This window comes from Rhopalosiphum padi, chromosome 3 (genome assembly GCF_020882245.1).
Source record: "Rhopalosiphum padi isolate XX-2018 chromosome 3, ASM2088224v1, whole genome shotgun sequence".
In the NCBI taxonomy this organism is placed as follows: Eukaryota; Metazoa; Arthropoda; class Insecta; order Hemiptera; family Aphididae; genus Rhopalosiphum; species Rhopalosiphum padi.
In genome coordinates this window covers 21,827,621-21,839,752 of record NC_083599.1, presented here as the reverse complement: position 1 = coordinate 21,839,752, position 12,132 = coordinate 21,827,621, and the positions used below count along the sequence as shown (strand labels likewise).

The window sequence follows — 12,132 nt, the reverse complement described above, 5'->3', positions numbered from 1 at the left end:
AAAAATACTTCTGTTTTTTTTTTTAATTTATAGTTTATTAATATCCTATAGGTATTTAATGAACCAATTTTATTTTTGGGTGCAAATGTAACTCACCCACCTGCAAATGATGAAAAAAAACAATCCATTGCTGGAGTAGTTGGATCTATGGATGCTCATCCCAGTCGTTATGCTGCTACTGTACTTCTCCAACAACACAGACAAGAAAATATTCAAGAACTTAGTTCTATGGTCAAGTATGCACCAAATTACATTTTCTTTAATAAAATTGTATTATTAATTTTGAAATTTTTGATTTTAGAGAACACCTTATCATGTTTTACAAGAGTACTGGAGGTTTTAAACCACATAGAATCATATTATATCGTGATGGAGTTTCCGAAAGACAGTTTTCTCGTGTACGTTTAATTGTATATAGTATATACATACATAAATGATACTAAAGTTGCATTTATAATTTATTTTTTAAAAGAAATTGGATTTTGTGTTATATTTTTGTTTCATTCAAGTGCATTAAGTATATGTTTAAAATTCAATGAAAAATAACTTAAATTTGTTCTCCAAAATAATTTTAATATAATATATACGAGTACATATTGTGTATGTATATATATTACAGTATGAATAACCTAATTAATAAGTCATACGGGTAATAAAATATCAATATAGATGTTTTATAATATGTATAATTTTTATATCAATGTTTATTTATAAAATACTGCATTCCTTATTTGTATTATTATTTTTGAATATGTTTTCTTATATTAACTATTTTTCTATTGACAGATCTTACAATATGAACTTACAGCTATTCGAGAGGCATGTATAAAATTAGAAGGAGATTACAAGCCAGGAATTACTTTTATTGCTGTTCAAAGACATCATCACACTAGGTTTGCATTTTTAGTATTTTAAGTTTATATTTTTAGTAAATTATTTTTTTTGTCTCAGATTGTTCTGTGCTGATAAAAAGGATCAATGTGGAAAATCTGGAAATATTCCTGCTGGTACAATAGTTGATGTTGGAATAACACATCCTACAGAATTTGATTTCTTCTTATGTAGTCATCAAGGAATTCAAGTAATAATTAGTAATAGTAGTTTTTACTTTTATAAACAGTGTTTTATAATAAAAACAAATGTTTACAGGGAACAAGTCGGCCAAGTCATTATCATGTTTTATGGGACGACAATAATTTTGAGTCTGATGAATTGCAAATTTTAACATATCAATTGTGTCATACTTATGTCAAATGTACACGCTCTGTATCCATACCGGCTCCTCTTTATTATGCTCACTTAGCTACATTTAGGTCTAGATATCACTTAACCGAAAGACAACATGACAGGTAACATTATTAAATTTACTTATTTTATATTATCTTTCTAGCCTTTTGAGAATGCACTTTATCAAAAATTATTTCAATATGAAAGGTTGGGGGTTAAGATAATCATGATTAACTTAAATAATTTTAAGCTAATTACATTACAAATGTTTTCATACCAATCTACAGTACACTAATATTGCAATAAATTATTTACAATATTTTTGGCCAAAACCAACTGAATTAAAAAATACTGAAATTAATATATATAATATAGAACAAAGTATCCTGATGTATATCGTGATATTATCTCCTATATCTTTTTTGCTTAATATTTGTTGGTTTTTTTTTTTTATCGTATAAAATAATTGAATAATTTATAATTTAATTTAACACAATATTTACTTTATTGAGCTCAACAAAAAGGTGTGACAAATGTACCTTTTTTTTTCCTATTTAATAACCAACAGCAAAGGAGGCTCCGTTTGCACAATACTACTCCTCTGCTGTCATCTTTTATTGGTGAATAAATTTGGTAGTACACGCAATATACACAAGATACACATAATACAAAAATCAATTAGATCAATTTAATTAGTCTCGTTTGTTGGTCCTGTTCCTGCACGGTGTAGCATGCACCCGCCGGCCTGTGATGACAAATGTACCTTAGATATTCAATTATGTGTATGTTTTTTTTTTTTTTAGTTGTGATATATAAATGAATAACTGATAATTGATAAACATAATGATGGTGTTTATTGAGCTATTTATTGGCATTTTAATTTAATTTAAGTCTGGTTTTTTGTAGTAAATAAAATCTAGTGGGGATGAAAAGTAAAAATATTCAAGTACTTTTCAAAATCATAAATAAAAATTAAAAATGTTATAGTCAATAGATTAAAAAGAACAAAAATATTATGACAATTTTACTATACCATAAAATTCAAATATTTTTTAATTACAACAAAATTCTAAATCGTCTAAAAAAACTCATTCCACTTACCTATAAAACATTCCCATTTTCTCGTAGCCTATTATTTTTTTTCAAACATTTTAAAAAGTATAGTGAAATTTTCACTTATTAAAAAACCACTTTTTTACTATAAATTTTTTATAGAAAAATGTTGTTTTATTATTAATTTTTTTTTTATAGTATTCTTGAACACAATCCCAATAATAAATTTCTTTACTTTCAAAAAAGTATTGTGTTTTATTTAAAATTATAAACTGATATTGTTTATTAAAAAGTTTATTTAAATCTTAATTTTCCTAAAATTGAGAATTTTGGTTTAAATTTTTTTTTTGTGCATACACAAAAATATGATATGTAATTTTTTGAATAAATAAACTTATTTTTTTCAGTGTTGATGGATCATATAAATCTAACCATAGTGAAGATAAAACATCAAGCCTAAATACAGATGCTATTAAAGTACATGCCAATACAAAGAAAGTTATGTACTTTGCTTAAAATACCACAATTTAAAAAAGGAGATTATTACAAAAATATATATTTTAATTTTAGACTAAATTAATTATTATTATAATTTTTTTTTTTTAATAATTGATTATATTCTAATCTTCTTACCAATTTAACATCCACTTATATGATTTTAATTTTTCTATTTTTGAGTTAAAATAATTTCATTAGTGATAACCTATGATAATTTTTCCAAATATCTTCATTGTGGTTTATGTTTCAAATTATATTTTTATTATTTATACAATGTCAGATATTAAACTACGCTTCGGAGCGCCTCCAGTAGATCTCGATATTTACTTTTTATATAATAAGATTTTATAATATTACACAAGTATGTATTATATTTAAAATTTTTGGTTTTTACCCCTGGAGTATATATTTTTTTTTTATATAAAACTTTTTGTTTTGGAGTTAAGCTGTAACAATAACTTATTATGCCTGATACTTTAGTATATCATTAATCTTAATGTAAATATATAAGAATTTTATTTAAATTGTTTTTTATACAAAATTACATATTTAATATTCCATTTTAATATAAATTAACACTAACAATATTATATTTATGTATTAATTACCATACTATTTTAATACTCAAACAATACACATGATTCTATATTGTGCATTTAATTGATGGTACAGTATTTTCTAAACCTTTGATTATACACTAATTAAATTTAAAAATATTTATTTATACATTTGTTTAATAATAATTATTATTATTAAATTTGTATGCAATAATTTTATCATTTTAATCTTATTTAAAAATTAAACTGTGGGTTATATTTAATCCATTATTTAAAAATTGTGTAAGAGGACGTCGCACCCGCATGTGCTGTCCCTGTCTTACACACTTACGACAAAGTAAATTTTTGTTCACCAGTTTCAATAGTGGGCTTTTATTTTTTTTAATATTGAAACTTTAAAGTGAATTGACCTATTATTAAACTATTCAATTTTTTTTCATTACTCTAAGTCTCTAAAATATTATGCAATAGCGCTCTCCGTCTCGCGAGCCTCTCCGCTAGTCTGCCACCGTCCGAAGACAACATCGATATCTCTATAATCGGTGTGCACACATCCTATAGTCTGTCCAAAATAAAAACGCACCGCTTTGGCCGTTCAGTTCGATCTGTTAATTGATGAAAAAAAATGATCTGGTCCGATTAGCTCAACATGCTTAGCAACAGCAATCGGTTAGATTCGGTTCAAACTGTCAAATCATAATGCAGTATGGTCTAGTTTCGATCTAAGCTCTTGTTAACCGGTCCGATTCAGTCCACGAAAACACGGACCGAGTAGACGTAGAGAACTACCACAGTACTATAGTCGGGAAAATGAAAAGTGATCGTTGGCAATATGATAGGAACATTCGTTTTTTTTGTCGTTAAAAAGTAACATTGGTTCTCAAAGTGCATCACGCAATGTAATAATATGCATTATGATTAATATTTCAAAATGCGCGCGCTTTGATTCACAATTTTGTGAAACAATATTATAACAAAAATTCACCACTAGGCGCGTGGGCATCAGCGGTCACTTTTCATTCATCCGATTAGTAAATACTTACACGTTCCCGAGCATAATACGACTATTTTTCCGTTTAATTATCGTACGCCTATGCAGGGCTATACTGTCGTTGAAAACTGGTATTACTGTCTCAAACAACGCCACATCATCATCATCACCGAACATTAAAATTATCACTTTATCAGTGTTTTCACAACTTCACGTGGCAAATAGTGATTACAAAGGCGAACTCGAAGTTCATCATTTTGCGTATAATATTATAATATTTTTTATTTTCTATTTTTTCATTTAATATTCGTCGTCCGTGAAGGATACTTATCCCAACAGGTAATTATTGTGTAGCAGTTCTTGAATTATTCAATATAACTCTTTGAACTATTATAGGGTATTAATGCGTTTTAGTACACATCGTGCTCATTTTTAATTACCTATATATTATTATTATTATTATTTTAATGAATAAGATACTGAATCTGTAAGTGTTGAAAATCGTAATTATTTTTATACAGGTAGGTATTTATTTTTTCATTTTAATTTGTCGGTTCTTTTTGTTACACTCTGTATATTGTCATTAATATTCATTTTGGTGCATTCAAGTTTATAATAATTAGATTAGTTATTGTCAGGATGGTTAACACATGACACACAAATTGAAAAGTTAATTTTTGTTATTGATTATGATTATTGATAATTATTGTTATTTCTGATCCCCCTGAAATTTCAGAAAATCTTAAATTACTATCTAGATACTCAATTATAATGTCTAATGCATATTATTATTAAAAGTGCTTAATAATGGTGTATATGATAGATACGTTCTTATTTTGCGACAAGCATAAATCACTAAACGTTTACAACGTCATGCCTATGAGGTATAAACGTTATCATGTTCATATTGTTATTAATTGTTTTTCAGAAAATCTCTTTTATATTAAAGAAATAATAAATAATAATTATAAAATTTTTAATTTTTATCAAGAATGTTGTAAGAACTTTTTATTTTAATAAAACTTTTCCAACAAAAAATTAAAATTGTAAATACTCTAAGAATTCAAATTAACTTATTCACGTTATATTGATAATATAAGCATAAATGTATAGAAATTGTTATCATTAGTTATCAAACACATTTTAAAATTTAGGTTTTAATCAGAGGTGTTCCCACTTATTTTTTTGAAAACATACCATCATCAAATACCAATTTATAAACATTTAATACAATACAATACAGAGTATATTCATAATATTGTAAAAATATCTTGAGAATTTATGGTGTATATATAGTATACCCTATGGGAACACCCCTGGTTATTATTAGTTACATTAAATTTGTCTGTAAAGGATTGAAACAAAAATTTATTTTCATAATCTAATACAAATTGTATTATAAAATATATAAGTAGTTTTTACTAAATACTGGATAAGAATTAAAAAATAATATAATATAATACATAATACAACTATTATAGTGAACTGTTAACGCTGTTAGTGCTGTTAAATATTTGAATACAAATAATATTTATTATACATTAAAATAAATAATAAATATACATTAAAATACTAGTACCTACTTCTTAGAAATAATAATAAAAGATTTGCAACTCCCCTGTATAAGCATAGCTTGAGTTGGAAAATCTTAGTTAGTTGTTATACTTTTAATAAGATTAATTATAAATAATTATAAATATTTATTAGTAAAAACAATGTTTTTAAATATAACTTAAAAGCATTTACATTATGGAAATTATTAATATAAATTTCAAGTATTCTACATAGCCTAATTGCTGCAAATAAAGAGCTTTTTGTTTTGTTTAAAAAATATAGGAACACTAATATTTATTTTTTCTTTATACCGTGTATTAAAGTATAATACATTTTTAACATAAATTCTTAATACTAAGAAAATTTAATGACATTTATTAAAGTACTTTTTAAATAAAAAAACATGAGAAATATATGTTTGCCTCTAAAAAATAATACTATAATCAATTTTATTTAACTGTCTTTGGTAAGTCCTAGATACTTAATATAATATGAATTTTCTAATATAACATAAATGTATTATCTTTCCAATGAAAAAAATATTTTGTCATTATCTTTTGACCTTTTAGACATGATATAAAGTTGGCTAACTTTAATTAATAATAGTTAATTTTTTCCAAAATATTTTATTGTTGTTTTTTTTAATCATATTTTTAATATATGCCTATTAGTATATTTCTATAATTTAACATTCAATGTTATTAGTGTTTATGATGATTTTATTTTTAACATAAAACAAAAAAAAATCAATTGACATTTGAAAATACAATAATATTAAACATTAGCATTATATTATGTTTATTAAATGCCCCACAAATCATAAATATTTTTATAATTTGTGACCGGGATTAAATCTACAGAAATACTGCATACTATCACCCGGTAACTTCTACGTATTATATTTGAATTAGCTTTGCGGAACCATGAAATAAGGCTACTGTACCATCAACTACTTAATGATTTCTAATTATTATCTGTCCAAGTAATCTTGAATTAATAACTTACTTATATTTTAAATTCCTAACTGCATTAGAGCTAATAAAAAAAAAAAAATTAATATATATAAATGCATTTTTGATTTATGTACTTTCAAGTTCTAAACCATGATAAAATTACAATTCAATTTGACTACAATTATTATTAAATTAATTATTATAGTATTTAAATTTAAATAGTTTAATTACATTTATAAAAATGTATTTTATGTTATTGTGGAAACATAATTCGACACTTATAAGTTATAATATATTTAATTAGCTCTCATTTATGCAATTATTCTAGTAATATTTTGATATTTTTAATTTCTACATCAAAACTAATTTCATTTTTTAACCAAAAAAATAAAATAAATCCACATTACTCATAATAAATGTATTGATTATTGACTATATAAGCATGATAATTGTAGAGTATTATTCAAAAATATTCTAATAAAATAATATTTGGTCCTCATAATATGTTGGCGAATAGTAACAAGTGAATTTACATCCAAGTATTGTAGTATTGTAGTAGATATATCCTGATTTTTATTTAAAAATTATGGTTTTATCAAAAGTCTAGATTCATTATGTTGTGTTTTACTGTTTTAGTTAACTATATTTACATGTAACTAACTTACATGGTCTTGGGCTGTTTTGAAATGTTTGTTATTAAAATGATTGCGTATTAATCAATAATTTAAATAATAATAATTTCTTTAGTTTAAAGATGTACCTATGAAACAAGCTATATTTTGTATTAACTATTTTTTATGATTTTAGGTTGAGAATAGAAGTATGGATTCTGATAATAATAAGTTTGTTAATATTCATCCAAATAAATACGTGGTACATGGTAGTCATCTAATACGTGCTAGAAACATAGACTATTATATGGAGCTAATCATGCAACGTTCCCCCAATACTGTGTATGTGTTCAAAACATTATTCTTTATAGATCTATATCGAAAGGGATATGATGGAGTTAAAGATTTTACAGAAGATATTGATATATTCTCAAACCAAAAACTAATTATCCCTTTGTGTTTGGGAGAAATAATTGAAGAATTGTCTCAACAACAGAAGTGGACTTTATTTTATGTGAATTTTCCACGTAAATTCATTAAATTTTATAATGTCATTGATACAGATCAAGGTTTAGAATTCCTACAATTATTAAAGTATTACTTGATAAAGGAATTTATTGAAAAAAAAAAAAAAAAATAATGTTTTTCATCTAAACGATTGGAGTTTAGAAAATATGAAGGGATGCCAACAGCTAAATGATCCCACGGATAACTCCATGCGGATTACTATGTTTGCCGAATTTTTATCAGTTGTATAAGTATCTCCATAAAACTTTTCATAAGAAAAAAGTGCAAAGTGTGCAACTTGAAATGGTTATTAAACATTTAACAAGACATGTATAAAAAACTTAACTACTGTAATAATAATTATATGATATGTTTTTTCTATAAGTTTTGTAGTTGTAATTAATTTTAGAACACCACTATGCATAATTTATATTTTATGTAAATAGCTAATAAGTAAGTACCTGATTTTGATGTATTATTTTTTGTGTTCTTCAAATGTGGAACTTTAATTTTTTAGTTTTATTTACAATTTTAAAATTAGGTATATTAATTTTTTAATTTTTATTTCTTTTTTTATTGTATTTATTAATTATTCTAGCAATTTATTATTATATTTTAAAATAATTAGTTAATTTGGTTAAATAAACGTAATATTATTGTTTAAACTATCCGGAGTTAGCATTGAGAATTTATAAAATTACCTAGTTGATATCACCTTGCATTTAAAGATACATGATATTGTATGTTTATGAGTTTTTGACCTCATCATATTTTTGACTTCATAAGTAAAGACAATGGAACCTCATCTGATAAATTATACATTTTAAATTACTCGTAGGTAAATATGCATTTACTATTAAAACAAACCATTATATTAATTTTGATAAATTGATCAATTAGATACCAAGGGGAGAATATATATTTGGTAACCACTAATCTTAAACAGTTTGTAGATGTAGATATTATAAACATAGACGAGTATTATAATAAGTCACTTTATACTTTATGTATAACTGGTTAAAGGAGATTTAGCTGTAAGGGTAACTGATTGAATTATGGAAATAAAGTTAACCATTTAGATTTAAATAACCGAGGATCAAGATGAAACATTACACAATGGAAGAACTAAACTAATGGGAAACGAGTACGTTGTAAAACTAACGTCTATCACTGTTTGCAAATGGCTTGCAATCGACCTCGAATCTTGCTAAAAACATATCTTGCTTCCGTATAGTTAGTTTGGATAATAATGTCGGTTTTGGTCCAGTTTTAAGTATGATACTTTTTAATAAAATATGGCAATATAATGTGTTCAATTTTTTTTGCGAGTAGTGCCCCAATATGGGCCTTATTAGTTTTAGGTCAAGATTTTGGCGATAAAGTATAAAAAAAGAAACTTATGTCGACAAGAATGTTTATCTAGTACCTATAGCAATTTTAAATATAGAAAAAGAACGAAAAAACTCTAAGTATTGAGAAGATAATTGACAATTTTGCCAACGCAAAATCAAGGAAAAAAATTTTAAAAAATTTATTTGCTTTATTTAATAAATTTGAAAACATATTCAGTATACATGTGTTATTTGTGAATTGTTTCACCAATTGATGTGTACTACAAATTAATTTATATTTAAATAGTTACCTATGTACTGAGGCGTAACTACTAACTAGGGGTGCTTAGGTGGGTTTCAACTCCCCCCCCAGAATTTTTTTAAGCCGCAATGCAATGTACTTATTAAAAAAATACTAAGGCTGAAGCCCCTCTAACTTTAAAGTCTAGTTACACCTATGCCTATGTAATGTGGTAATGTGTAATGTTCACATTTTAATAAGATAGTGTTTTACTTATGTTTATAATAAAGCTAATTTCAATGTCCAACAATTAATGAATCCACAGGTCTATATATTTTCAACTTTTATTGTATTCTTTACCTACTTTACCAGTTTAAAAGGTAATAATAACAAACAATTACAAGAAACTTAAATAACAATTTTTGATCAGGAAATACTGGAGATGATATTATTGTTAATTTATTTAAAATTCATTTTTCAAATGTTTATAAACAATAAACCACAGTTGTTAAAACATCTTCATATTAAATATTCAATTAACTCTTTACCTTCCTTAAATATTTAAATATTAATATTAAATGTATTAGAAGTTTTTAATAAATTATGGCCTATTAATTTAAATACATATATTGGCCCTGACTGAGTTTCTGTATTATTTTTGAAGGAACGTTTGTTCATTTTATTTCCAGTCATTGCTTATTTATATAATACTTCTTTAAATTCAGGTATATTTCCAGATAAATATAAATTTTCTCATGTAACTCCAACTTTTAAAAAATGTAATAAATTTATTGTTACTAATTATTGTCCAATATTTAAAATCTCTGTAATTCTCAAATTATTCTTGAAATGAATCAATAAAGAAATGTTGACCTTTTGCGAACGTATTCTCTCTAATTAACAGTAGGAATTTCAAAAGGGTTGATCAACAATCACAAGTGGATGTATCTTCAAGCAGTCTATCATAGACTCCTTTAATGATAAAAACACAGTTTGATGTTACATGTACAGAATTTAAAAAGGCTTTTGAAAGTGTCAACCATCTTTTTTAATCACTAAACTAAAATCCCATTGTTTAAGTGAACCTCTTTTATCATGGTTTAACTCTTTCTTAACAAAACAGATTCAAGCTGTGAAATATGTCTTAACATATTATCTAATATTAGTAAAATATCCTCTGGTGTTCCACAAAGTGACCACTTGTCAACATTATTGTTTTCGTTGTTTGTGTAAATGATGTAAATAAAATTATGAAAAGTTAAAACTGTTTATTATTTTCAGATGATACCAAACTATAGAAAATTAAATGTTAAGGTGATGCTAAAAATTTTCATGAAGATCAAAATGATTTGTATAAATGGTGTACTGATAATGATAGGACATTGAATTGATATATTCTATTGAATACTCTATTTATTTTTCTTTAATGAAAAATATATTATTTTTACCTCATAAAAATATAATTAATGATATGTTATTTTTACTCCAAAGGTTTCTTTTAAATATAATTTTGATTACATAAGAAATTAATATATAGGTATGCATTTAGGTTTAATAAAAAAAATGTGTAAGTATTTTAATAACCAATCAGCCTTAAATTTTATATATTTTGTATTATTTTTTAGTACAATCCAAATTTGAATACTCCTCTTTAGTTAGTTTGGCATTCGGATAATATTTCTCAATATCACTGTTTACATTCTGTTCAAATTAATTTTTTAAGATGTTTAATCTACAAATGTGGAGTTCAAAGACTTCATCATTCAGAATGATCATATAAGCATTTTTTTTTAATATCATTCTATTAAATTAAAATATGCAATTGCTTTCTTCAAAATTCTTGTTTAATATACTCAATAATCACATTGATTGCCTTAAAATAATTGAGCTAACAATTACATTTAAACAATTAACATTTAACATTTTAAAACTAGAAATAAATCTGTATTTTATTCTTTATTTAGTTCTAGTAAATACAATATGCACTAACCTTTGAATAAATATAGATTGATTGGTAATTCTAAGTGTAATATTGATTTATCTAATAAGTCATTCAACAAGTTGAATAAATGGGTCATATATTGTAATTTGTATATTTCTATGATATTCTTTTTATTATTATTTACAGACTTACAGTCTTATTTAAGTTAAATAATTTTAAATGTTATGTTTATTTATATCATTATAATATTGCTTACATTTCACACAAACTGTCACATTATATATTGTATTTTGAATAATTTCCGTAGTAAAAAGATTAATATTATTGTTATAATAATTATTATGTTTTGGATTAACAAGATTACTGTGCCTAGTGCTATGTTTAAAATAGTTATTATTTTTAAGCAGGTTAATATTAATATTCAGAAATCAACACATGTATAATTATAATATTATATACTTCATACTTATATTATGCGGATGATAGCACAATTTTAATGGGTTTGCGCAGAATAATAAAATTATTTGATTAGTTAATTATAGATAAATATTTTGTTTTTATGTAAACACTAACAATATAAATATTTAACAATAAATTGAATACTTAAAATTGATCATATAAAATATACTTTTAAGCAATATTTTGAATATATTTAGGTACTACACTA

General features: G+C 24.3%; 1 protein-coding gene across 1 annotated transcript in view; it reads left to right on the top strand.

The window, feature by feature from the left end:
- LOC132927239 (protein argonaute-2-like) overlaps nt 1–3,241 on the top strand; it is a 33,845-nt gene extending 30,604 nt beyond the window's left edge. Inside the window, exons 13-18 of the mRNA XM_060991736.1 lie at nt 52–236; nt 302–398; nt 787–893; nt 952–1,081; nt 1,150–1,349; nt 2,688–3,241. Of these exons, the coding sequence (XP_060847719.1) occupies nt 52–236; nt 302–398; nt 787–893; nt 952–1,081; nt 1,150–1,349; nt 2,688–2,796 (828 nt within the window). The 3' untranslated portion in view covers nt 2,797–3,241. The remainder of the gene's footprint in view (nt 1–51; nt 237–301; nt 399–786; nt 894–951; nt 1,082–1,149; nt 1,350–2,687) is intronic.
- Nucleotides 3,242–12,132: the final 8,891 nt, after the last annotated feature.